The 26,430-nt window shown below is 48.7% G+C and overlaps 8 protein-coding genes across 8 annotated transcripts; 5 read left to right on the forward strand and 3 right to left on the reverse strand.

Moving 5' to 3' along the window:
- Positions 1 to 679: 679 nt before the first annotated feature.
- ABOM_000864 (ESCRT-0 subunit protein HSE1) lies at positions 680 to 3,026 on the forward strand (the record flags this gene model as incomplete). The annotated part of the gene is made up of 9 exons (XM_022527994.1): positions 680 to 755; positions 821 to 870; positions 948 to 982; positions 1,061 to 1,136; positions 1,199 to 1,297; positions 1,353 to 1,473; positions 1,533 to 2,144; positions 2,196 to 2,405; positions 2,461 to 3,026. The coding sequence occupies 9 exons, from the start codon at positions 680 to 682 to the stop codon at positions 3,024 to 3,026; spliced, it is 1,845 nt and encodes a 614-aa protein (XP_022394221.1).
- Positions 3,027 to 4,766: 1,740 nt separating this feature from the next.
- pan2n2 (poly(A)-specific ribonuclease) lies at positions 4,767 to 8,408 on the forward strand (the record flags this gene model as incomplete). Its single annotated transcript, XM_022527995.1, has 5 exons — positions 4,767 to 4,895; positions 4,955 to 6,252; positions 6,309 to 6,756; positions 6,825 to 7,423; positions 7,481 to 8,408. 5 exons carry the CDS (start codon positions 4,767 to 4,769, stop codon positions 8,406 to 8,408), a joined length of 3,402 nt encoding a protein of 1,133 aa, XP_022394220.1.
- A 563-nt stretch (positions 8,409 to 8,971) lies between these two features.
- On the forward strand, positions 8,972 to 11,791 carry ABOM_000866 (putative translation elongation factor EF-1 subunit; the record flags this gene model as incomplete). Its single annotated transcript, XM_022527996.1, has 5 exons — positions 8,972 to 9,200; positions 9,305 to 9,367; positions 9,547 to 10,293; positions 10,346 to 10,528; positions 10,584 to 11,791. 5 exons carry the CDS (start codon positions 8,972 to 8,974, stop codon positions 11,789 to 11,791), a joined length of 2,430 nt encoding a protein of 809 aa, XP_022394223.1.
- Positions 11,792 to 12,703: 912 nt separating this feature from the next.
- ABOM_000867 (zinc-dependent alcohol dehydrogenase) lies at positions 12,704 to 14,006 on the forward strand (the record flags this gene model as incomplete). Its single annotated transcript, XM_022527997.1, has 4 exons — positions 12,704 to 12,869; positions 12,967 to 13,334; positions 13,393 to 13,471; positions 13,525 to 14,006. The coding sequence occupies 4 exons, from the start codon at positions 12,704 to 12,706 to the stop codon at positions 14,004 to 14,006; spliced, it is 1,095 nt and encodes a 364-aa protein (XP_022394222.1).
- A 411-nt stretch (positions 14,007 to 14,417) lies between these two features.
- On the reverse strand, positions 14,418 to 15,679 carry ABOM_000868 (putative C6 transcription factor; the record flags this gene model as incomplete). Its single annotated transcript, XM_022527998.1, has 2 exons — positions 14,418 to 14,877; positions 14,934 to 15,679. The coding sequence occupies 2 exons, from the start codon at positions 15,677 to 15,679 to the stop codon at positions 14,418 to 14,420; spliced, it is 1,206 nt and encodes a 401-aa protein (XP_022394219.1).
- Positions 15,680 to 19,337: 3,658 nt separating this feature from the next.
- On the forward strand, positions 19,338 to 19,987 carry ABOM_000869 (DUF967 domain protein; the record flags this gene model as incomplete). The annotated part of the gene is made up of 2 exons (XM_022527999.1): positions 19,338 to 19,373; positions 19,448 to 19,987. The coding sequence occupies 2 exons, from the start codon at positions 19,338 to 19,340 to the stop codon at positions 19,985 to 19,987; spliced, it is 576 nt and encodes a 191-aa protein (XP_022394218.1).
- Positions 19,988 to 20,579: 592 nt separating this feature from the next.
- On the reverse strand, positions 20,580 to 22,765 carry bipA (Hsp70 family ATPase KAR2; the record flags this gene model as incomplete). The annotated part of the gene is made up of 4 exons (XM_022528000.1): positions 20,580 to 21,145; positions 21,201 to 22,306; positions 22,361 to 22,525; positions 22,584 to 22,765. 4 exons carry the CDS (start codon positions 22,763 to 22,765, stop codon positions 20,580 to 20,582), a joined length of 2,019 nt encoding a protein of 672 aa, XP_022394098.1.
- A 1,694-nt stretch (positions 22,766 to 24,459) lies between these two features.
- ABOM_000871 (uncharacterized protein) lies at positions 24,460 to 25,603 on the reverse strand (the record flags this gene model as incomplete). Its single annotated transcript, XM_022528001.1, has 4 exons — positions 24,460 to 24,729; positions 24,789 to 25,005; positions 25,056 to 25,342; positions 25,418 to 25,603. The coding sequence occupies 4 exons, from the start codon at positions 25,601 to 25,603 to the stop codon at positions 24,460 to 24,462; spliced, it is 960 nt and encodes a 319-aa protein (XP_022394099.1).
- Positions 25,604 to 26,430: the final 827 nt, after the last annotated feature.

Below are 26,430 nucleotides of genomic sequence, written 5' to 3' on the forward strand. Positions count from 1 at the left end.
GGTACGTACTTATCCCAGTCTAGGCGAAAGGAACGAATACGGATGACAATTTGCAATTGTTCTGTACGTTATCTTCCTAGGGAGTCCTGATAACCTTCGTATCCTACCATACGGATTGGATGCCGTGTGGGCTGGTACCTGCCTGATAAGTTTCCGTCATAGCTGGTAATATCGTCATACTAGTAGGGAGGTGCCCGAACTCGCTTATTCGGGCGTAGCGCGCGCGGCCAGTCAGCGTCAGAGGCGCAGTTCTCCGCCTGTGCGATCACCTGTTTAGTACGACTACTAGGACCGTAAGGCAGTATCAGTTGCAGCCTTCCACCGAATGCCCGAGATCTTCACGTTCCTTCGTTTCTCCTGAGATCCCTTCCAAGTCTTAGCGGGAGTCTGTTCCCCCTTGTTATCTTCACGAAGCCAATAGACACTGCTCAACAACCAGCCGACCTCAGCCTTACGTCTCGATACCGTCAACCGGTTCCCCGCATTGGGCGTTGATCAGGGACCTGGAAGCCATCAGGGGGTTCAGTGGCTAATCTCTAGCCGAGTCAATACCTGCAGGCGATCAAATTCACTAGGCCGACCACAAGCCTCGTATTCTCTTCAACGAAAGATTAGACCACCTGTCACCGTCAATCCAGACATTACGCCGCCGGTTAGGTTAGCTTGAGGAAGAACAATCATGTTCCGCGCACAGCAGAACGCCTTCGATGACGCAGTCGGTACGATGTCCCAGCTACTCTCCCGCCATGCAATTTGTGGGCGAGATACAAGTTCGGTTGCTTTTTAGAGCTTGCTGACATGAATTCTTTTGCGCAATTAGCCAAGGCGACTGACGAGAATCTGACATCGGAGAACTGGGAATATATTCTTGTATGGGAGCTTTTTTTACCACTTCAGTATACCGCAATCGGATTTGGATGTACTTATCTGATGCCTTCGTCTAATAGGATGTGTGCGACAAAGTTGCGGCAGAGGATTCCGGGTGAGTCTGGCTTTTTTTGTCTCTTTGGCTTTGGTCTGGATCTATACGGATCTGTGTTAATATGTGTTTATGATATAGTGCGAAAGATGCCGTTGCCGCCTTGATCAAGAGACTTGCGCATAGAAACGCCAATGTGCAACTGTATACTTTGGAGGTTCGCACTCTCGTCCAGAACATTTAGAATATGCCAGGGACAAATTCTCACATTTCTCATAGCTGGGCAATGCTTTGGCACAGAACTGCGGCCCGAAGATACACCGCGAACTGGCTTCGCGAAGCTTCACGGATGCCCTGCTCCGCCTTGCTAGTGACCGAGTACGTATCATCGCCGCCCTACATCTGACATAGGCTCTGACAGCGTCCCCGGCAGAACACCCACCAGCAGGTCAAAGCAAAGATTCTAGAGCGTATGCAAGAGTGGACAGAGATGTTTGCTAGTAACCCAGACTTCGGCATCATGGAGCAAGCCTACATGAAGCTAAAGACACAAAGTAAGTCACGATGTGGTGTCGCATTGATGGGACTCATTACTAACGCCCTAATCGCGCAGACCCGAACCTGCAGCCCCCTTCAAAGCCTGTGAAGACAGAGATAACCGAAGCGGATCGTCAGAAAGAAGAGGAGGAGTTGCAGATGGCGCTGGCCCTCTCGATCAGAGAAAAGAATCCTGTGGCGTCTGAACCGCAGCCGGAATCGAGTACTTCTAATGCTGCCCCTGCCAGCCAGACACAAGCCCCAGCACATCAGGCGGTTCCTTCTGGTACTTCCGCTGCCACTGTCTCGCGAGTTAGGGCGCTCTATGACTTCCAGCCTTCAGAACCCGGCGAACTACAATTCCGCAGAGGCGATGTCATTGCAGTGCTCGAGTCAGTGTATAAGGATTGGTGGAAGGGCTCTCTAAGAGGGCAAACTGGCATTTTCCCCCTCAATTATGTTGAAAAGCTTCCAGACCCTACAGTTGAAGAATTACAGCGGGAAGCTCATATGGAAGGCGAGGTGTTCGGCCAGATCAAGAACGTTGAGAAGTTGTTGACACTCCTCAGCACGCGTAGTACCGAACCAAACGTTCAGGATAATGAGGAAATCACAGCTCTGTATCACTCCACTTTGGCAATTCGACCTAAGTTGATTGAGCTCATCGGCAAATATTCTCAGAAAAAAGGTATACTTGCCTGAAACCCCGCTTCAGTTCGTTTAACTGATGCATATCCAGATGAGTTCACCCAACTCAATGAGAAGTTCATTAAAGCGAGACGGGACTATGAATCTCTTCTGGAGGCATCCATGTCCCACCCCGCCCAGCCTCCGTATGGCAGGCCTGGTCCATCTCAGTATGGATATCCCGGACCTGCGGCATCCATGGGCTATCCCCAGGGCCCTCCGCAATCTGATCCCCAAAGATATTTCAGCCCTCGGCCTCAAGGTTTGTGATCGCCACGGGATAATATCAGCAAACATAGTTCTAATGTTATGAGAAGAAACCCAATCACACCAGCCCAATACATCCCCTTACTACGGTGCAGATCAAGCGCCTATGCACCCTCCAACGTCTCAGTCTCCCGATCCACGCAACCGCACACCCCCAACGGGTGCATCCTATCAGCCCGTGCATCACCGACCAGAATCAACATATGAACACCCGCAAGAGCTAGGAACATCTGTTTATGATTCCCCTGTTGAGCATCCTTCCGCAAGCCAACGACTTCCATATCCGGCTAGCGGACAAGCCCCGCCGGCTGTCCAGCCACCCTTCCAGCAGCAGCAGCAACAACAACAACAACAGCAACAGCAGCAGCAGCAACAACAGCAACAACAGGAATACCCACCTTATGCCCATGAAGATGCAGCTAAGCCACAACCCCCGTACCCTACAGGCCCAGCTTCCAATCAACAACCACCTATGCATCAACCTCCCCCTGTCCCGGGCACAACGTCAACACCGACACCTTACCCTTCTTTAACGCCCGGAGCAGGAGGCTATCAGGCGTACAATCCATCCCAAGGAACGGCACCTAGCTCCAACCCAGCTTCATTCTATCGTTAACCATTCGTGGTACGGCTTACAAGATCTGAATATCATGATTTCTCTTAACGAACCGGCGTATTAGCACCGTTTTCCGATTGAGGTTTGTGTAACGCGATGACGGTTTGATGCTTGGTCTCGGGTCTAGGCGAACGCCGGGGGATTGCTTTTGCTTGTTCTGTTACATTAGCCTGCTTTGTCGATCTTGGCAGCCATTTGTTCATTTTCACTTGCGCCTTGTTATGTGCCTAATCACAAGACGAATATGGACTTTTGTCATGTGGTAGATGCACTTCGTTTGAATATGTAAATGGAATCGTCATAGTCGCAACAACTCAGAAATAATCACGATATAGCTACTCTGATCTTCGTCATAGAAGCATATCCAAGTACTTATAGACACAGGGCGAACCCCCCTAGACTAGTCGCAGCCGATAGAAATGGCAACATATGGACCCTTGCCCTTAGCACCGATAAAAAAAGCTCCATTAAACTTATGCATAATGATTACATCTTATAATCATATTAAAGTTCCTGGCAAGAGTTCTACGGATGGTCAGTAGAGATAGGTACATACTCCGGAATAGATACTAACAGGACACTACATGAAAGCGCACTATACTACATTGGGTCATAGAAAGGGCTAAACCCTGATTTTATGCAGTCTGTCATGGAAGGAATAGGATCCTGTATCTTCTGGAGGGTTAAGATCTCAAGCTTATTACGCCGTCAAGAGCGATTAATTTTTCGAATAAAAATTTTAACTAGAATGCCTACCTGTATAATGCATAATCCGAGAAATTTTCAAATTTGTATGACCCCTTGTGGTGGAGTTTTTACTACTGCAGTATGCGGACAACGAAGACTTTTGTTACGGTCGGGGATTTTTCCCCTGAGCTACTAATACTAGTAATTATTCTAACTTACGAAGGCGGTCATTGGCGGTCCGATATGGTGTAGACATACATGGTGCGATTAGACGCATTTAAAGTATTACTAGACATGAGCTTGATTACTATTCTGTATGAGCACTTGCAATATACTTGAAGTCTCAAAAGCTCCACGTGTAATGAATATGCGTCGTTTCTGTGCTGAATTGGGACAATAGTGCTGTTGTTCACTCTGTACAATTTCCATGTACTACTGTATGTACTATAGTTTGTTTTGCCTAGTGCATTCTGATTTCTTGATGCGAGTCTATGTCCAGAGGTCATTATTATGAGACTAGGAAAAATCAATATCTAATACGAATACATATGACCAAAGGACCATAGCTTGTGGTATAAGTATGCGCCTGGGCTTGTGGCATTCGGGCAAGCAGTGTGTATACTTCATAACTTTTTCGTTTTTCTCTTTTGAGTTACCTGATCACTGCCTCAGGCGATACTGCATGTCCCCCGCTCTAGCTTTCACGTGATGACGTGTCGGTACCTCATCAGAGTAGTAGTATTGCCGCCTCACCTTTGCAGATAGCACGCTTGGGGGGCTTTCCAAGTATATTTTCGAACAGAGAAGGGTAAGATTGTTAGTGAATGGGATATTTTAGCTCGGTTCCTACCCCTTCAAGACCGTGTGCCGTGATTCTCGAAAACGACCTTTGTTAGCTCCCCCCGCAATCGCGTCTACGCCGAACAATGCCCGATTTCGCTCTCTTTCCGAATGAACAGGACCGTTTCAGCCTTTAGGAATTATACACGTCGCCTGCATCTGATTTACAGACGATAGAAGCTCGGGTGCAGACCCGGGTGCAATGTTAGCACCATGGAAGCCGATTGGGATGAACTGTCGCGCATTCCGGTGCCACCTCCAAGCCCACATGGTATGCCAACGATTGCGACAGCAATAGCCTTTGATGATGTGATGGAATTGTTGTGGGCTGGGAACGAATATGTAAGGTCATTGACTCTAGAGGTTGACCATGTGCTGATCTTCCTCTTCTTCGTCGGCAGGGCCGAATTACTTCCTTTTGCGGTCCAGAATTACAGAGGTATACCTCCGTCCGAGCACACCCAGTTTCCGAAGGCCCCGTACGGCAGATATTATTTCATGATAGAGGCGTGATATCGTTGTCCTCGAAGAGTGTGCATATGATAACCCGGCGTGGCCTTACGCAATGGCACATTACCCATGAGGACATGACGGATCTACGTTGCATGAGTTTCACAGCACAACTGAACAAAGTTATAGTAGCGGGATGTCAGAAGGCAATGTTTACGATTGATATCGATAAGGGACACATAGTCGACAAGCTGCCGACCGAATATAATTACACTATGATGAAAAAGAGTCGATATCTTTGTGCTGCGACAGACACCGGATCAGTGAACGCCTTAAGTCTCACTGATTTTCGTGTCGTTAAGTCTTGGAAGGCTCATGGAACAGCTGTCAATGATATGGATGCTAGGAATGACCTTCTGGTCACCTGTGGGTTTTCGGTTAGACATCTGGGATCACCGATCGTTGACCCCTTGGCCAACGTTTATGATCTCAAAACGCTATCGCCATTACCTCCTATACCTTTCCATGCTGGAGCTGCGTATGTACGCATGCATCCTAAACTGCATACCACTAGTTTTGTTGCGTCGCAGACTGGTCAGTTGCAGGTGGTTGACCTCATGAACCCTAACGCAATCAACCTCCGCCAGGCCAATGTTTCATTCATGCTTGGGATCGATTTGTCTCCCTCTGGGGAGGCATTAGCCATAAATGATGCCGAGTGTGCGATCCACTTGTGGGGTTCTCCATCGAAAGTGCACTTCAACGAGATGAGCAAGGAAGTTGAATTTGCGGATGTACCTGCCCGACCTCCACCCCTTGACTGGTCACCTGATACGCCATTGAGTATGATTGGGATGCCATATTACCACGAGCGGCTGTTTTCTGCTTGGCCAAGCCACCTTGTTTTTGAGATTGGCAACCCGCCAGCCCCTATTGACCAAGCACTAATTCCCTACCTACGTCCCGCGGAGATTGGGCACTATGCACCGAACCCGAAAAAGACTCGACGAAATCAAGTAGAGAATACTCGCGCACTGGCCAATTCGGAACCTGCTCTTATGGCGCCGAAGTTCCTGAGCGAAAAGGCAAGAGAACAAAGTAAGGCGAAGTCGGATGGCCTCGTTACCGATACGGCGGAGACACTTGCGGGCACGAAGCTTAACGGCGAAGCAGAGGACGACCCTCTTCTTAAGTACAGTAATGTCGAGATCAAATACAGCCGATTTGGTGTCGATGATTTCGACTTTAGGTAAGACATACCCTGAGCTCTACGAATTAAACCAGATCAGTTGACATTTGATGCAGATTCTATAACCAGACCAAATTCTCTGGTCTAGAGACACACATTGCAAACTCCTTTACAAATGCTCTCCTCCAACTATTCAAGTTCATTCCGTTGATACGAAATGTAGCTCTCCACCACGCTGCAAGCACTTGCATATTTGAGAACTGCCTTCTATGTGAGATGGGCTATCTCTTCGATATGCTTGAGAAAGCCGACGGCCAAAACTGTCAAGCGACAAATCTTCTGAAAACTTTCGGCAGTTTTCGGGAAGCCTCCAGTTTGGGGCTGCTTGAAGAGAACTTGACGAATAAGGCGTTGTCTACTTCAATCCAGGCTGTCAACAGATTTTTCCTTGGCCAAATTTCTCATGATTTCCGCATGATCCTCCCGAGCTCAGATGATCTCGACCATAAGTTAGCAACCATTGCTTCCGAGTCTATTCGCTGCATGTTTTGCCAGAAGGAAATTGTCAGACCAGGAAACTCGCTGGTTAATGAGTTAATTTATCCGGCAATTGATATAAAGCAGATCCGTAGGAACCTGCGTACCGTTTCTCAAACATTTTACGGGCAAGCATTGAGCGCGAGACTCAAAATAGAGGGTGGTGCAATTACTGCCGACGTTACCAGCAAGTGGCTATTCGGAAGACAGTACATCGCATGCCACTAGTCATGATGCTCAATACCGCACTAACTAATCCTATCTGCAAACGGCTTTGGGCAATTCCTGGATGGTTGCCAGAAGCGGTTGGCCTTGTGGTTGATGCTGGCCAAATTTTGTGCTTTGAAGGCGAAGACCTTCAAATACGAATGCAGAACAACATGCCGGGCCTTGTGGTGTATGAACTGGTAGGCGTGGTTTCAGAAATCGATATTCCTGAGCATCAGAAAGCTCATCTAGTCTCCTTTATTAATGTGTCCATCTCCTCGCGCGAGCCGGAGAGTGCAAATAAATGGCATCTGTTCAATGACTTCCTGGTCACGGAGGTAGACAAGGATGAAGCCCTCCGATTCAATCAACCGTGGAAAGTGCCGTGTGTGCTGGCATACCAGGTGAAGGATGCTCGCCACTCCATGGATGATAACTGGAAGAACGTCCTTGACACGACTCTTCTTTACCGCGATTGGTCACTTAAGTGCGTTGAATCTGTGCTACAAAACCGAGATAGTTCCATGCTGACCATTCCTTTTAGTGGCGGTCGCTCCGTGGAATCACTTGCTACTCTTTCAGAGGAAGAGAAACCGACTCCTGGTACTCCTGTTGCCCTCGATACCGAATTTGTTGATCTCGAAAAAGCAGAGATCGACGTGAAAGCCGATGGATCTCAAGAAATTGTACGGCCCAGCAAGAGTGGCCTTGCTCGAGTGTCCGTTCTTAGAGGCTCCGGGACTCGAGAAGGCGTACCTTTTATCGATGATTATATCACCATCAAAGAGACAATCGTTGACTATGTCACTCAATACTCTGGTATTAAACCCGGTGACTTAGACCCGAGGACTAGTCAGCACAATCTTGTCCCACTTAAAGTCGCATATAAGAAGTTGTGGCTACTCCTCAATTTGGGATGCGTTTTTGTCGGGCACGGATTAGCCTCCGATTTCCGCAAAATCAATATCCAAGTCCCCAAAAGTCAGACAGTCGATACACAGTATTTGTTCTTCCACCCCGGTAAGAATCGGCGTCTCAGTCTCCGATACTTAGCTTGGGCTGTGTTCAAGGAATATATCCAAGAAGAACCCACCGACAATAACCAAGGGCATGACTCTATTGAAGATGCACGCATGGCCCTCCGTCTTTGGAAGAAGTTCCAGGAATATGAAGACGCAGGGGTGGTTTCACAAATACTCGAGGAGCTCTTCCGCGAGGGATCCAAACTAGGATTCCGACCACCAGCTCGAAACGGCGCTACAGCAGTTTTATCACGGCCTGGAACTGCAGTGACGATGCAGAATAATAGCGGTAGAAACACCCCCAGCACTCCTGAAGTGACCGCCCCTGCTGCCAGTGCGCCCACCACTCCCAGACAGGGATTCCGACGCTCGGTTGCTCTGACCCCGAGCAATGGCAGCTTTGCTGGCCCAGGAACAGGAGACTTTTTTGGGGGGAGCCCACTGAAATGACCACCCCCTTAAAGAGAATTTCGCACTGACGAATATTCATGATGGTATGACATGTCGTAGGACTGGATAGAGCTACGTTAGTGTTGCTGTAAGTAGTAGCTGCTCTGCAGACAGATACGACAATTGCTTTTAGTCACTAGTTGCTAGAGCCATTCTTAGAAAACAATACAACTCAACTTCAATATTTACATATACTGTAGAAGTTTTTCGGTTTGTTTACTATTGATCTTCTTCGGGGGATCTATGCTCTACGCTGGGCCAATAAGGGGATTCATGTTATGTGTTAGGGTGGAAAGCGGTCTGTGCAGCGGGGACAATAAATGAGGGAATGACGTGTGGAGGTTCGTCTCTTCTTCCTTGACAATTCGGCATCTACTGCATTATTCCTCTGATCCGCTGCGCCAGGTAATCTGCATCGGGGTAATTGGAACACACCACCGAGAGACTTGACGTACTGGAATACTTGCCCTCATACCATCCTACTCCCCTTCCACACATCAGCCTGGTGCGGCTGAACCCCTCCAAGTCCACCTGCCCCTCCCTCAACAATCACAACAACCACCATGTCGCGCCATCGCGTAAAGGCCGTGGCCTACGATGAGGACGATTTCGATGATGATGGATATGACTCCCCAGATCCCGAAGAACAGGAATTCCTCGAACAGTGTACTGCAGAAGTGTTGAGTCAACTCCTCGCGGGGTCGCCTTCTGTGACGGCCACGCGGGACGAAGTTCAGGAAGCACTATGGCATTACTATAACGATGTGGCAAAGTCCGTGAACTACTTAAGAAGTGAGTTTGGCGAAAACTCTGCAGATGGACGAATGGGTGTTGCTGTTCATCGGGATAAATCGATGAGGTGGTGGCATGGGCGCTAATTGTGGTGGCTTGGTTAGATAAAAAAGCTAAGGAAGTGAAGAAGAAGGAGAGCGTGTCCGCTCCGGCGGCGAAGGCGAAAGGTAAGCGTGGTCACTTTTGGTTTTACAGCTTGCCCCATTCCCCCATGGGCGGGCTCGAGTCTCCAGCGGAATCCCCTTTGTCGCACCCTTGCGGTAGTGGTGAGTGTAACCTGTCCCTCGGTTTTGGCTGGTAAACTGACTCCAAATGGAAGCTCGAGAATGTTCTAACAGGTTTTCAGTGCCTGCATACCCTTTACCTCCCGATATGACTCCGCAAGAACCCCCACATTTCTCCGCCGCAGACTTCTTCCGCGACTCGCCTTGGCTCAATGTCCCGGCGCATCGTAAGGCCGATATTCTCATAGAGCCTCTTTATCCTCGGCTTGGACTGCTTGGTGGGGCTCCTGAATCTGGTGGAAAGGTTTCGAAACTAGCTGCTTTGGCTGCTGCCCGCAAGAAAAAGGAGGGCGACAAGGCTTCAACTGCGGCCCCTCCACAGAATGCTGAGGTGGATAAGACACCAGCGCCCTCAACGGAGCAGAAAGGCGCTTCTTTATCTCTCCGTGAGAGGCTCGCTGGCAATGGGAAAACACAAAAGCCTGAGGGCGCCCAGTCGCCGCGTCCTTTGGGGAAATTGTCCCGTCTCGGGAGCCATTCACCCCAGAAGAAGCCATCTCCTGAGCCAGTCAAGCAGAATGGAGCGTCGCAGAATACCTTAGCAAATGTACAACAAGAGGTTACTGTAGAGCCTTTGGCCAAAGAGGAAGAAAACGAACAGCCTACTGTCAATATTCGCGCCTCGCCTTCTACTTTCGCTAGCACTATCGTTGGGGATGTTACGCGACCAAAGATGACCGAGCCCAGTCCCTTGTTCTCAACTTCTTTGGATCTGATGGAGATATACGGACAAGATCTTACTGAACCCTTTGATTTCACAGGCCCAAGCCCAGATGATGTCGTCTTGAACGCACAAAGCTCTGCAAAAGGTTTGGCTATTCGGCGCAAGATCTAGGACTTCTCTCCCTAATAGACGTGCAGGCTTCAAGTCGAAACAGCCTGCTTCTAAGCCGGCTGGCGATAAGAAAAACCAAAAGGACCTAGCGGGTGGCATGAACAACCTAAGCGTCGCAGAGAAGGTGACCGTTAAGAGCAAGAATCTGGACGTTGTATCTGAATACCAAAAGTCGAAGCGGAAAAATGCCATGAATTTTGCAGTCATCGGTTTGTTTTCACCAACATCTATTTTCACAGGATTGTGTTGCTAACGGTGACTCAGGCCATGTCGATGCGGGAAAAAGTACGCTCATGGGCCGCTTGCTTGCTGATCTGAAGGCAATAGACCAACGTACCCTTGACAAGTATCGGCGAGAAGCTGAGAAGATAGGCAAAGGCTCTTTTGCTCTTGCCTGGGTGCTGGATCAAGGTTCCGAGGAGAGAGCACGCGGTGTCACTATCGATATCGCGACTAACAAGTTTGAGACAGAGAAGACCGTCTTCACAATTGTAGATGCTCCCGGTCATAGAGATTTTGTGCCAAACATGATAGCTGGTGCTAGCCAGGCCGATTTTGCTGTTCTTGTTATTGACTCAGGCACGGGAAACTTTGAGTCTGGCTTAAAGGGTCAGACTAAGGAGCACGCTCTTCTAGTGCGGAGTATGGGTGTTCAACGGATTATTGTTGCTGTGAATAAGATGGACTCAGTTCAGTGGAACAAGGATCGCTATGACGAGATTGAGCAGCAGGTTTCAGCCTTCTTGACCACTGCAGGATTCCAGGCCAAAAACATTGCATTTGTGCCATGCTCAGGTATCAGTGGTGACAATGTCACAAAGCGAAGCGAGGATCCAAATGTGTCATGGTATACAGGTCGCACCCTAATTGAGGAGCTTGAAGCTACCGAGCCTTACTCTCATGCCCTTGACAAGCCATTGCGAATGACCATTGGCGATGTCTTCCGTGGAAGTGTGCAAAATCCCCTTTCGATTTCCGGTCGGATCGATGCAGGCAACTTGCAAGTGGGTGATCAAATTCTCACGATGCCTAGCAGCGAAACGGCATTGGTTCGAAGCTTGGAAGTGGACGGTGAACCGAGCGACTGGGCTGTAGCGGGTCAGAACGTGGTCCTCAACCTTGCAAACATTGACCCCATCCACCTGCGTTCCGGTGATGTGATCTGTCGTGCCTCTGAACCTATCGCCAATATCACATCATTCACAGCCAAGGTGTTGGCATTTGATCATCTGATGCCCAGCATGGTTGATGTTCATCGGGGACGCCTTCATGTGCCTGGACGGATTAGTCGACTTGTCGCAACGTTGGATAAGGGCTCTGGCGCCTCCATCAAGAAAAAGCCAAAGATCGTTGGACCAGGCTCGGTGGCACGAATCGTCGTTGAACTGGATCATGCAGTGCCTTTAGAGGCGCCTACGAGAATTGTTCTTCGGGCTGGAGGCGAGACCGTTGCAGCTGGGTTGTTGGAATGAGTAATCTTTGAGCGGCTTTTGTTCTGCTTTCAGGGAGGAATGTATATATCTAGTCAAAGGTCTATATATACATAGAAAATGGAGACCGCGAGGGACTTGTGTCTTCCTACGTGCTTTAGGGACCTAGAAACCATTCAAAGAGGAAGAACAAAAGTAAGAACTCCAATTGGAAATCGAAGTCGGATAATACCGAGCCTACGGGATCTTGGGGCTACATGACAACAAAACTTCAATAACCTCTGATATATCTATATCTTTGCACCCTTACATGCCCCAGACGAATCACCCATCACGCAAAATAGCCAATACCAACCCCCAGACCAGCTTCTATCCTTATTTGTCACGAAGTCTAGAAGACTCTGCACGGAGAAATACCTCGGAGAAATAGGGTACCACAAACCCCGGACAAAAGGTGGAGTAGATGTGTTAAAATGAGGGGAAACGACAAGACAGGACAGCGTTAGAACTACTTTTCGGCCCGTGTTTACTACTCCTGTTTCCATTTCGTCTGGCACTTTCTGGCTGGTGTTGCATTCGGAGAAATACGCGGTTGTAAATATAACTCTACTCTGGTACGTGGTATACAACAGAGCCCTACGAGTAATTTTCAAATATACTCCAGACAGTATTGACCATTACAAGGAGTTAACCTCCCACGCAATTCTCCGGACAGCTTTACCAGGGCCTATGGCAAAAACAACCAATTGGAGAATTGCCATCCCGCAAGCTCAATCCCGTAATAGTAAGGGAGCGATATGTATGATATACGTATGATCAATCCAGTTTTCGGGTGCGAAAATGAACATGGTTCATGTTTGGAACCCAGCAGCCTATTTATACCATCGGATGCCCGCTCTCGTTGTCTACTGAATGGTTGGAGAAACAACCGAGAAAACAATATCTATATTCATCATGGGTGCCCTTCAGCCAACTTCTGATCCTATACCCTCCACTCAGACTGTAGCTCTGGTATCCGAGCTGGGTGGTGATGTCGAGTTTCGTGAGGGATATCCTGTTCCTACTCCTGGGGAGAATGAAGTTCTGGCGAAGGTTTTGTATACTGGCGTTTGCCAAAGTGGTGCGTTCTTATATATTCCTTGGCTATCATAGAAAGACTGACACACATGACATGGCTTTTATGCACATCTGCTAATCTGCTAATCTGCTGATATTAGACCTCCATACAAAGAACGGTACTGCAGCTGGTCCATCTGGTGACCCTATAACCCAGATTAAACTTCCCCATGTCGGCGGCCACGAAGGGGTTGGCCGTATTGTGGCACTCGGGCCCGGATGTGGTTCTGATTTAAAGGTAGGAGGTCTTGTGGGAATCCGGTTCTCGAGCCGGATCTGTCGACGCTGTGAGTTCTGCCTCGCCGGGACGGAACAGTATTGTGTCAAGAGTACAAATCATTTGCACCACGAGGATGGTAGCTTCCAGGAGTTCATTGCACTTGACGCGGATTATTTGACGATCTTACCGGATGATATTGATCCGGTGGTCATTGGGCCTGTTTTGTGTGCCGGTGTCACTGCCTATAAGGTTGGTGGTTCTGCTATGCTCCTGTTGTTACTGCTGAAGATGCTGAAACCCCACGTAGGCGGTACTAAATGCTAATATCAGGGCGGGACAATGGCTGGTCGTTGTTGGTGCTGGAGGTGGCCTTGGGCATTTGGCTGGTGAGTCGTCACAGTTGGAGCTGTATGCATGGATACAATACTAAATTGAACAGTTCAATACGCAAAAGCTCAAGGAGCATTGGTCATTGGTGTTGATTCCGCGGACAAACGCGACTTTGTCCTTCGCCTCGGGGTTACTGACTTTATTGACTTTACCTCGACCGACCCCGTCCAGCGCGTTCATGAAGCCACCGGGCTTGGGGCGCACGCAGTCGTAGTTACAGCTGGAAGCGCAAAGGCTTTTGCTCACGCCTGCGATATGCTACGTGTCGGTGGAACGCTGAGCTGTGTTGGCATTCCTCCAGGCCGACCGGTGCTGGAGACACCGATCTGCACTATCGTGATCAAGGGACTTAAGATTACCGGAAATCTTGTAGGGTCACTGAAGGAATGTATGGAGGCTGTCGATCTCGTTCGCCGTGGTGTGGTGAAACCAGAGATCAAAGTCCGCAAATTTAAAGAGTTGCCTCAGGTATATGAGGAGATGGAAAAGGGTGATATTGCAGGAAGAATCGTGCTACAAATGTCGGAGTAGCCACCGTCATCTTTCCCACAGAGAACAGTCTGTGTGTCCGACTAGTCATGAACTCTCGTTGAGACCTTGTGAATTGAATTCAGCCGTATCATATACGGAGTGGTCCAGATACTCATTCATAGTTCTTTCATCATCCGCTATTTCTCCATCATAGAATCTTAACAACCGAGCAGGTGCTGTTACCAAAGCTTCGGCCGTCTTAGCATGCAAGATAGACTTAAGCATAGTATCTTGCTCTAAAAATGGAAGAAGCTTTTGGTACAGAGCATGCAAAAAGTCCTGAGGCCCTAATCGAAGGTCATATGATGGAGCTGAGGGCGTATACAATACGACATCGGCAAGTGAGTTTGTTACCTCAAAACACTTCAATAACTGCATTCATGTTACCACCACCGTCGCAATAGAAAGAGGCTACCATACCTGATCACGACCCAGAGGCAACAAATCAAACTCGGAGAAACCTTGTAATGAATACAAGAGATCCCGACTGACACGGGCTGGGAACTTGAATGTAAGAAGCTCAGCGTACGCTTTGGAGGATAACATCTGTCGAGACAATGCTTCCTGCCAGATGATAGTCCTCATCCATTCCTTAGTAATGCAATAGTCCGCCATCCGGACAGACGCCCTGCCACCCTCTCCTAGCGAAAGCATGGACAACGCCGCTTCCGTCTCCGTAAGGCAATCGGTCGAGATTACACCAGGGTTCAAAGCACCGGTACCCCGCTTGAGAGAGACGCTATCAAAAGCTGCGAATAGCCTAGCTAGCTCCAGTAAGCCTTGGGCATGCTCATTGCCTGCTGAATATATTCCCGGTAAGCGAATCGGGCTCGTATAAGATGGTAAGAGTCCAAGATGCATTGCATAGCCCCTGAGAAGATCAACATCCAGTGTTACCCACATACGCAAACGCAAGGGTGACTTTACCTCTCCGAAATCCAGAGAAGAGTGAACAAAATATCCTCATTCGCAATGACTTCATCACCACCGGCCCTCGTCTCACAGTCCCACTCATCCAACTTCAAAAGCCTCGCTCCAGAAATAGCCTCCTGTATGAACATCATCGCCGAATTCCGCTTATTGATCTTCGCATGATACACATGCAAGAAAAACGAAACAAGGATACTCTTCATATCGAGATTTTCTCTATAATTGCTCGCCTCACGCAACCTCATGCACTCACTCGCCATCGCTGCACAATCAACAATTTGTACGTCATCTGTCAATGGTGGGAGCTGCAGCTGCGCCATCGTCGCCGCGCAAAGACCCGTGGCGAGACAATAAATATTAGGGTCATGGCCGCTGTCGCCCGCGAGTCGCCGCAAAAGCACCTCTGCATCAATTACTGGCCAAACACTGTACGATGAATGCTGGTACCAATGCACCACCGTTTCGAGAACTGGCCGAGAGATCGTCCTGTGTCCATCATGACTTTCGTTCGAAGCACCGACATCCAACGATGTAGAAGCATCCGCCTCCGAAACGGAACTCTCAGAATCAATTTTGCCAGTATGACGTCTGACTTTGGGACCTCTTCTACGCGCTGGTTTCAGATATGTGCATTTCACCTGTTTTAGGGCACTGCGGCATGTGTCGCAGGGCCAGGCGCCGCTGCATTTAACTTTGCGGGTAATACATTCGTCGCAGGCTCGCTTGGTGAGTTTTGGGCGCATGGAGTGCGGAGTATGTGATAGTAAGAGGCTCGGTATGGCTGTAGTGGAGAACGGGAGGGATGATGTATGGCAAATGTATGCGGAGATAGTGTTGGGAGTGAGGGGGGAATTGATTGCCGGTCACTGGACCTGTGCATGCATCTAGACCGTCGACCATAGGATTTAGTGCTTATGAGAATACTCGTCGTTGAAGCTATATTGAATGCCGATCGCTGTGAGAATTGATTCTTAATGTTTTTGCATAACTATAACTATAACCGAAAAGGTATACTATGAAATTGATCGTGTAATCCAATAAGTCGTGGCATTTATAGATGCCAATCCTAAACAGTCCGAGTCTCTTAAAGGATAACACGGGACACTCACACACAATACAAATATATCCTTGTTCATTCAGTCTTAGCTACACTATGTCTATCTATTGGCATCGTATAGTATAAATCAAAAACTGCAATCTCTTAGTGTACACATATCCCCACCTAAGTCTTTTGCGAAGAGATGTACCGTTAAGTCATCGTTATAGTCCATCGAGGGCTAGAATGACATAGTAAAGTTCTATATCAACAAAAACTGCCATTTGGCAGACCTAAATCAAATTCGAGCATATCGATATCCCTGCATAAAAGATCACAGATACATTGAAGGGGAAACGATACTATACTATGCACCATTTCGAGCACTGCTTCCCTCTACCAAAGCACTAAGCTCCGAACTAAGAAGGATCATGAGGTCCAAGTGCCGTCTCTCGGTGGAGGTCAATTGACAAGTATCCATTTCTCGGAGGATCACGGGGGTATCTTTCAGAGTCCCCATATATTCTGGATTGTCGAAATCGAAAGGTTCGGTGATGATCTTGCATAACAGATTCATGATCGCCGAAAGCAGGTAGAAGCAGATGAACCTGATGGTAAGTCAGATTTGCATTCTAGCAAAGATCAAGACTTTGGGGCTACATGCCAGAAAATTTCTCGATTTAGTGTAAAGCGCGTGGCACGCAGGATTTCCAGAGACGAAACACTTGCTCGGACTGATAGACTGAGGCTTGACCGAAGAGCCTCGGTCATGGGATTGCATGGTCGGCATCGACTTACAGCTTGGTGGATGCATCCGAGGCTGTGGTGACATCTAACATTGATAAAGAGGAGTTCAACATCTGTAGTTGATTGTGGGAAGGTCGGAAATGTGGAGGGTGGGCCGACGGGCCCTAGGTATTGAGAGTCGCCATTCTTCCAACTTATCGTCGAGAGCACGAATGGCTCTCAGTGTTTCAGTGTCGGATTTCTTGAGAGAATGTGGTGCATAGAGCTCTGAGTATACCCCTGACATGACTAAACTTAGCTTTAAATGGAACGTGGAAGACTCTGTTCGATGGTTCTGAGGGTAGTTTGTGGGCAATAGCTTTGAAAGATGCTCAATTGGAGATTCCGCTGCGTCTAATGAAGCGGGTATTAGAGACTCGGCAAGCATAAGAACCGGCGTACCCGTTCGAAAGGACAATTCCTTATCTAGCATGAAGCTGTTCCAATAGAGTGTTCGAAAAGTAGATTCTTCATAATCAGCACACAATGGTGCCACCTCTCCTTCTGGAGGCGAAGAGGGCTCAGAAAGCTTCATGGCTGAAGACAAATTGTTCGCTATGCGAGCGATAGAGCTCATTAACTCTCTTGCGAGCTCTAATCTTCCCTGCGATAAGTGAAATAGAACCTTCTCTATAATTAGCTCGTGTAGCGAGACTATCATTCATTGCTAATGGCATTCGAAGAGGATGCTAAAGGGGTGCACACTGGACGGGTCACACTTACAAGTAGCAAAAGAGCTTGTAGCTTACCGATACTATGTCCTTGATCATGGACTGTGAGGAGCAGACTTTCAGCGTCAAAGGCACATCATTCGCCATCGATTGGATATAATATATGTTCCCTGCGATCTGCAGCGGAGCAAAAGGCAACGAAGGAAAGCACAAGAGCTTTAACAATGGAGAGAGCCTGGGGAGATTCTTCATGTGGAGGGGAATAGGCGGTCTTCACTGAATCTTCCAAGAGGGGCATATCGGCAATAGGACAGATCAGGCCGATTTTACCACACTTGCAGAATGCAATGCATGCTTCAGTGACGAACCTATTGGGTAGCTCATATGGAGGTTCCGTCTGACTTGAGGCCTGCTCCCTCTGAGGTTGAGTGATTAGGACAACTCGCCCAGGGGAGGCCGAATGAAAGAAGCGTCTGAAGAATGTCAGAGGTCCCACGGAGAGACTGAACCCACTTTTGTCCAATTGAGGAGAAAACTGGGATCCCATAATATCGAAAGAATGCGCTATTATTGACCTGAGTGTTTAGGTTCCCGGCATAAGGACCAACCTCATGACCTTCAACAACTTGATTCTGAGACAGGCGATGGCTCCCATGACCATCACAAGAGGTGCTTTTTTCTGCTCATAGCATTAGCCATTGTTACAGACGACACCTAGAAACAACCTCTACTCACTCATCTCTGATCGACGATTTCTATCGGATACCGAGATATAGTCGCCGGGAATCCCGGCACGCGCGTGTTTATGTGCATATTCAGAGCTACCAGCGTGATATTAGTCGTGTTGGAGGCAGCAATATTGCAGGATAGTATAATGGATTGCTCTACTCAGATAAATTATCTGCCCTTCGTTTTCGTCGACTACTTATGCCTGTATACGTACATCCTAGCCCTTGATGTAGACACCACTCGCATTTGGTGGCGTTGCTCTTTTCAACGCATTTAATCTACGGTTAAATCAGCACCTCCACGCTACCTTTAAGTGAACTGTTGCGGGCGCCGATGGCACTTGCTCACCTTACGTGAATGACATGAATTGCAAGCCTTCCGCGGGCGCCCTATTCGGGCGTCGCGGGACCGGGGACACATATACCGGACGAAGAAGCGGTCGAAATACGCTGCGTATAGTACCGGCGGAGTGATTGTCGTCCCCCCTTCCGCCGGAAGAGACGGATCCACAGCAGAGTTTTCGGCTCGCCTTGATCAGTTAGGCCTCATACCGATGTCTTGGTTCTTAATTTCGGATTGCGACGTCTCTGTCCATTGATACCGACCAACCCGGCATAAGAGTCGACACGGGTTGTCCGTGGACCCTTCATCGGAAGACTGGGCTTTTCGGTAGACTATTCCTCATCTGGCCGAGCCAAGTGATGTCGGACCCAGAGACAAGAGTGGGCACATCGCCTCGTGAAGACTTGCCGGCTAGAATGGGTAAGGACTGTCGAATGTGTAGAGGCCGTCACTGCAGTTCTCTGCTCACACACGTTGCTGTAACGTATGTCGCATATCCCGAAGTATCGCAAGCCTTCTGCAAGTCAATTATAAGTACAGTATCTAAATCTCAAGACTATTTCCTCCTAGCCAGCCCAATCCAAAAACAGACATAGCCTGGTCGCTAGCCAGAAGCAGTCTAGTACCGAATCCACCCAGCCATTGGGAAGGTCCATCCAGCACGACGTCTATATCTCCTGCGGAACCGACGTCATGAGATCTAAATCGATTATGATGACATCCCCACCCAGAATAACTATATAAAATAGGACAGTCCTGCAAATATTCTCAATCATTGAAGTTCAAACCCCAAGTATACACTACCAGATTTGCAATTGAACAAACTACACCACCAAAATGGAAGACAAGCCCCTCGCCCCCGCGAGCAAAGATGTAACTTCAATTCCCCACTACGCTTCCCTCTATACAAAGTTTACTACGGGCACATACTTACACAAAAATCGCAGCTCCGCGAACTCACTGCCCAAGAATCTTCCGCCGCAGTAATCTTCCCCTCCTTCACCTCCACAACAGCCTGGTCTCTCGGTCTCGCGCTCCGATCCCGGATTCTCTCCCTCCCGGCGGATCAACGAAAGCCGGCTCTCATCTCTATCGCGCTAACCGGCGGGTCCGAGCCACATGTTGTATTCCAAGCCGCGACGGAACCGGGGACCTTCGCCGATAACGAGGTGTGGGTGCGACGGAAGCGCAACACCGTGCTGCGGTGGGGGGTGTCAAGCTGGCTGATGCGGAATAAGATGCTGACGAGCACTGGCTTGGAGGCGGATCAGGTGGAGGCGGCATTTGTGAGGAAGCATGCCTTGACGAGTACCGGTGGTGGAGGGGCGGCAGATGACTTCGCGATCCATGGTGGGGCGTTCCCTGTGCGGGTGAAGGGGGTTGATGGTGTTATTGGCGTGGTGGTTGTTAGTGGATTGAAGCAGGAGGATGACCACCAGGTTGTTTTGGAGACAATTCGGGAGTTTATCCAGCAGGACGGACAGTGATGGCTTAGTTGTGTAGCTGATTCACGAGCCACTCCGTGTATATATAGTGTCTGTACTAGGGAAGTCGGAATTTACGAAGTCTTAGCTTAATATCTGTAGTATTGAATTGCATGCCATATTATCAATCCAGAATTACTAGTGAGATACATATGATATGACGGTTGAAACAAGTATTAGCTATAGTCGGGGAACGAGAGCTGTCACGCAACAGTATTAAAGACCATATACATCGAATAAATAAGAAATATGAGTTTGACCACGTTATGCAGGAGGCCTCCAGTTGTTTTTGCTCCACTTAACTAAGAACCCTTCTGCTGGACAGTGTTTAATTCCCCATTCATAGCTGCTATCGGGACTGCTTTGAGGGAAGCATCAACAATTCAAGAAATTATGCCATTCGAGAGATCTATTCTAGTTACTACAGATTGACACATTTACGTCTTGGGATGGAGAATGTTGTGATTGAAGCTAGTCAGATAATATTCAAGGTATCATGCTATTCCCGTCACCTCATGTATCGAGGTCTAATAAAAAAATGATTCAAACCAGCCAATAAAGCAAAGTGAAACTCCATACATCCCTCTAAATAATTTTACAGTTCGTCATGCCCAGAGGGCTCGTCGTCCTCATCAGCCGGAGCAGAGCCATAGAGCTTGCTGGTGATGGGGTAGGCCACGTTGGACAGCTGCTCCTTCTGCTCCTCGAAGTCCTCGGTAGTAGCTTCGGCAGCGTTGTCCTCGAGCCAGTCAGTGACCTCCTTGACGGCGTCGAGGATGGTCTGCTTGTCGTCCTCATCGATCTGGCCACCCAAGCCGTTCTCATCGTTAACCTGGTTCTTCAAGCTGAAGGCATAGTTCTCCAGTGAGTTGCGGGCCTCGATCTTGCCCTTGATGGCCTTGTCCTCCTCGGCGAACTCCTCAGCCTCAGCGACCATGCGGTCGATCTCCTCCTGGGAGAGACGACCCTTGTCGTTAGTGATGGTGATGGACTCAGCCTTGCCAGTGCCCTTGTCGCTGGCGCTGACCTTGAGGATACCGTTGGCGTCCAAATCGAAGGAGACCTCAATCTGGGGCACACCACGGGGGGCAGGGGGAATGCTGGTAAGCTCGAACTTGCCGAGGAGGTTGTTGTCCTTGGTCAAAGAACGCTCTCCCTCATCTATGATCAGTTAGTGCGGGTTGCTATAATATTTCTGTGTAGAAGGGAAACTTACAAACTTGGATAAGAACGGTAGGCTGGTTATCAGCGGCGGTGGAGAAGATCTGGGACTTGCGGGTAGGGATAACGGTGTTACGGGGGATGAGCTTGGTCATAACACCGCCGGTGGTCTCGATACCGAGGGTAAGGGGGTTGACGTCCATCAGAACGACATCTTCGGTACCAGCCTCGCCAGAAAGGACACCACCCTGGACGGCAGCACCGAAAGCAACAGCCTCATCAGGGTTGATACCCTTGCTGGCCTTCTTGCCACCAAAGAACTCCTCGAGGAGAGCCTGGACCTTAGGAATACGAGTAGAGCCACCAACAAGGACAATGTCGTCAACCTCGGACTTCTTGACCTTGGCGTCCTTGAGCACCTGCTCAACGGGCTTGAGGGTCTTCTTGAACAGATCCATGTTCAGCTCTTCGAACTTAGCACGGGTGAGGGTCTCAGAGAAGTCCTCGCCGTTGTGGAAAGACTCAATTTCAATGCGGGTAGACATCTGGGACGACAGAGTGCGCTTGGCCTTCTCGACTTCGCGCTTGAGCTTACCCATGGACTTGAGATCCTTGGTAATGTCAACGTTGTTCTTCTTGTTGTACTGCTTGACGAAGTAGTCCATGACACGGTGGTCAAAGTCCTCACCACCAAGGTGAGTGTCACCAGCAGTAGCCAAAACCTCGAAGACACCGTTGTCAATGGAGAGGAGGGAAACATCGAAGGTACCACCACCAAGATCATAGACGATGACCTGGCGCTCATCACCAGTCTTGTCTAATCCGTAGGCGATAGCGGCGGCGGTAGGTTCGTTGACGACACGAAGAACGTTGAGGCCAGCGATGGTACCAGCGTCCTTGGTAGCCTGTCTCTGGGCGTCGTTGAAGTAGGCGGGGACGGTGACGACAGCGTGAGTGACAGACTTTCCGAGGTAGCCCTCGGCGATCTCCTTCATCTTTCCAAGGACCATAGCGGAAACCTCCTCAGGGGTGAAGGTCTTGGGGCTCTTGTTCACGTCGACCTTCACAACAGGCTTGCCATCCTTGTTGACAACCTTGAAGGGGAAGTTCTTGGTGTCCTTGGTGACGTCCTTGTCATCAAACTTGCGACCGATCATACGCCTGGGAGACATTAGCACACCGATTTATGTGTACGAATTAACCGTAGAAACTCACTTGATATCAAAGATGGTCCTGACAGGGTTGGCAGCGTATTGGTTCTTCGCGGCGTCACCGACCAGACGTTCCTCATCGGTGAAAGCGACGTAGGAAGGAGTGATACGGTTTCCTTGGTCGTTAACGAGAATCTCGACCTTTCCGTTTTGCATCACACCAACACAACTGTTGAAAAGGTTAGTCATTGTAACGCCCGACCTTGTTTTGCTGTTGCAGAACGTACGAGTAGGTGGTACCCAAATCAATACCAATTACAGTTCCATAGTTGTCTTGTACAGAGTCCTCCTCAGCGTGTGCGGTACCGAAGAATGCCAGGGGTGCGATGAAAACAAGGAGAAGGTAGAAGATGGTGGTCCAAGCAGTAAACGGCTTGGCCGCACCGTTGCGACTCGAAAGTCGCGCCATTGTGCCTATGTGTATATCGAGCGGTGGTCTTTGCCAAGGGGCACGCGTGTGATATTCGGGAGACGTGCTCGTAGTGTGCTTGGTGAATCCCTTGTGCTTCAATACAGTGTCCTGTATTCAAGAGGAACAAAAAGGAGAAAAGAGAACCCAACCACAGGCGACAGAATGGAAGGGGGGGAAGGGAAAGTTGAGGCAAAAGAGAGAAGTTGCTGAACGAAGGACGTGAGAGGAAGAGATCAGCTTTTTTAAAATGCTTGAGGCCAGAGAAAAGGACAGCATGGCTGGTACGGCCATCGCCCTGCAGGTTACTCCTCGCAGTGTGATTGGTGCGTTGGCTTTCAGGGACCAGGATGACTCATCCGCCGTAGCCACCGCCCTCCATTCTGCCGGCGAAATCGCCCCAAAGTGTTCATGGATGTTCTGCAGGCGGTCCACCGAACATACTAGAACCGCGTTTCATTGGCCAGAAGCCCCTATTAGGTAATCCTTTTTGCCTTGCCCTAGTCCTCCGGCCATCTGCTCAGGGCTCATTCAGGATACGTGGACAAAGGATCTCGTCGACCTCCAATTATACAGTAGCTTGAGTACACCGTGTACTTTCCATATTTCAAGTTACTCAACCATAATCATCGTGAATTCATGGCCTCTGCAGTTTAATGACTCGCACAACATCCCTACACGTGGCCACATCTTGCTACTATTTGTTTGTCGGACATGGAGTATGATACCCATCCATACTATGGATCGTAACAATATCATCCTTGCTTGCTTAGTACCATATCCCCATGTTAAGCTTGTAAATGGACTATAGACAATGGACAAGTCTATCAGTAGACATTTCATGTACCGAACCTAGCCCCTACGCAATCTCCAAATGATATATCACATGTATAGAAGTCCATCTTACTAGTACCAGTAGTCTCAAAGGCAACTCGCAACTGCCTCATTGTTTCTATGAAGTCCTCGGAACAATCGAGGCAAGCGTCATGGCAATATATAAATTATGGGAACTACAACATGTCTTGCAGAAAGACCTTGTTGCCCAGAGGTTCAGAGGAGATGGGGAAGAGGAGCAAATCAATTCATTATATGGTATTATTGATCCAAAGACTTAACTAAGCATGTGAATTCTTTTTATAGGTAGACTTTGAAAACGTTCTTCGTGATCTACGTAGGGTTCTTTATCAAACAAAGAATCGGTCACGCGGTTTGTCATGTCTGAAAAGACAGCACATCGTGATTACTGCTTGGCAAACATGAAACAAAAGAAATATGAAACAGTATATCGATCTTTCGGGTCAAATTGTCTAGAAAGAAACCAAATGAAGAAAAAGTAAAACAAAGATTGACGATACAAAGGGCCTAGACCTCTCTGATAGTTGTTTGAAGAGACACTTTTTTGACTACCGTGTGGTCTTTGTGTTGCATCTTCACAAGGCTGACCAATTACTATTTCCGAGAATCAAAGAGTTCGCCTTTTGCATCGCTCATCGCAGATCATGTATTAGGATATTTTTGGCACATTCTGACTAGAAGAGCCTTTGTGACCGACAGCAGTGACCAATTTAAGCGCATTAAACCCCCAAGGTATTCGCCTAACCAAGGTATAATTGAAACAAACAGAAACAATGGGTGGATATCATCGAATCAATCATAATCATCAGAAAACACAATGCAGGATTACATATGCATAATCAAAGAGCTATGCCCACATCTTCCCTTGTCTGAACTCGCGGAACCGCCGAATCGGGCTTTCTGAGTTCACTGCCCCGTCTCTCGCTACCAAATGCCTCGATGTCATCCCCTTCGTGTCTACGACTGCCAGGTTCGTATTGGGTCTCTGGAAGAAGGACTTCGCCAGTCCTGACCCGCGTCTGTAGCCAGTAGTTTCGCATTCGATCAAGTGCTGTCTTGAAGTCGTCGAGAATGACGGTGTCACAGAGACATTTGAAGATAAATGATAGCTGCTCAGATGTAATTTAGTAGCTATTCACGTGAGGATGATCCGAGGTAGAGAGCTTACCTTCCAGAATGGTTCAACTCCAGTAGGGAGCGTATGCGCCGGGAAGGCGTTCAGAACGACACACGTATCGATGATTATAAACGCAATGGAAAGGCACATTGAGGCAAGCATGATCCCGAACCGCGGGCTCACAGTTACCAATTCTATAATGCCAAAGTTGTACAAGCGCTTAATAGTGTAGAAGAGTGAACAGGTGGTGAACACCCACCAGGGGTCTCTGTCAATTGCTCAGCATGATATGGATGGAAGTGGGAAGAGTGAGACTACCGGAAGAGAGGCTCCATTGGCCGTGTCGTGAGAAAGATCTTGTTAATATTGTTGAAGTAGGTGAAATTGGCGTATATTTCCACCACCCAGTACGGTTGGACCAGCAGAACCGTGATGATATAAGCTTGTGAAACCCTGCGACTCAGGAATGGCTTATTCTTCATCCACGCAATGACATTATGTAGAGTCCAGGACACATTCAGTCCGATAGCACTGCAGGAGAGATACCATCCGTAGGCGGGTTCTTTGGGGAATATGAAGGTGCCATGGGCCATAGCGAGAATAAGCTAGATGGGATCGCCACTCGTTAGCACTCCGCGCAAAGGGAATATAGTGGAAACACTGGGAGATCACGAGCCTACCACCTCAAGATCAAAGCATACCTCGGCAAAAATCAGTTTATGCAGCAGAATGTGTCTCTTCATGTTCGCAAACGTCACCGCGGCCATCACCACCAGGGAACCGACCATCAGGCCCTGCCCCCAGGCCTCCAAGACAAGATCATCAGGATCTGTGGGCCGGGTGATACGATCCTCAGACGGAGACATTGAGAGGGGCGACGACCATGACCAAGCTGTGATTTTGAGATTTGATCGTCAAGCTTGCAGTGCGCGTGGGAAGAATGGTGGATGTATAGTATAAAAAGAATTCATGGTGTAAGCATGGGCACGTGCGGGTTGGAACGTGGGAAGAAATATGGTTTCTGGGGTGCAGGAGTTACAGTGACTAGTGTCGGTAGGTAGACGCCTCGACGAGGAACTCCTGTGGTACGAGGCCAGACGTATTCGTACTAATTGCGGGGATTGTCGTACGTCCATTAATTTCCACCGGTTAATATGGTGCGACAACTAAAGCCTAATTCCTGGACGACGAGAATTTTCCCCGACCGGGTGAGGCTAGACCGTTTAAATGCCTCGTACCGGTCATCTTGGCCAATGTGGGTGTTGCCATGTCTCCGTTCCTGGTGGAGGTTCCTGCTCCTTTTCTCATCGGGGCAGGTGTCCCTAGGTTAGGCTGAACACTAAATGATTCCCGAACCTAGATCGAGCCAATTGGTTCAACTCCGCAACCCTTAGTCTGTTCCAGGTGGCTCGAGTCACCCTAAACTTTTCGAACCAGCCGATTTGTGGCCGAGGTGCGAAGGGAAAGGAAAAAGCGTTGGTCCCCATGGGGGCTTTTCTCCACACCCGTCGACTGAACCCAGATTGAGCCACCCTGTGGACTGCTCATTTGCGACGTGCATACTCCAACAGTTTTGGGCACAGGGGTCAAGGGAGTAGATTCTAACTTCTACAAATTATTGGGATTCCCCCTTAAAGCATTTAACAAAACTTGATCTATAACCAGTACCGATTCTGAAATCGCACTGCCAGCA

This window comes from Aspergillus bombycis (genome assembly GCF_001792695.1).
Source record: "Aspergillus bombycis strain NRRL26010 chromosome Unknown contig00003, whole genome shotgun sequence".
NCBI classification, from domain to species: domain Eukaryota; kingdom Fungi; phylum Ascomycota; class Eurotiomycetes; order Eurotiales; family Aspergillaceae; genus Aspergillus; species Aspergillus bombycis.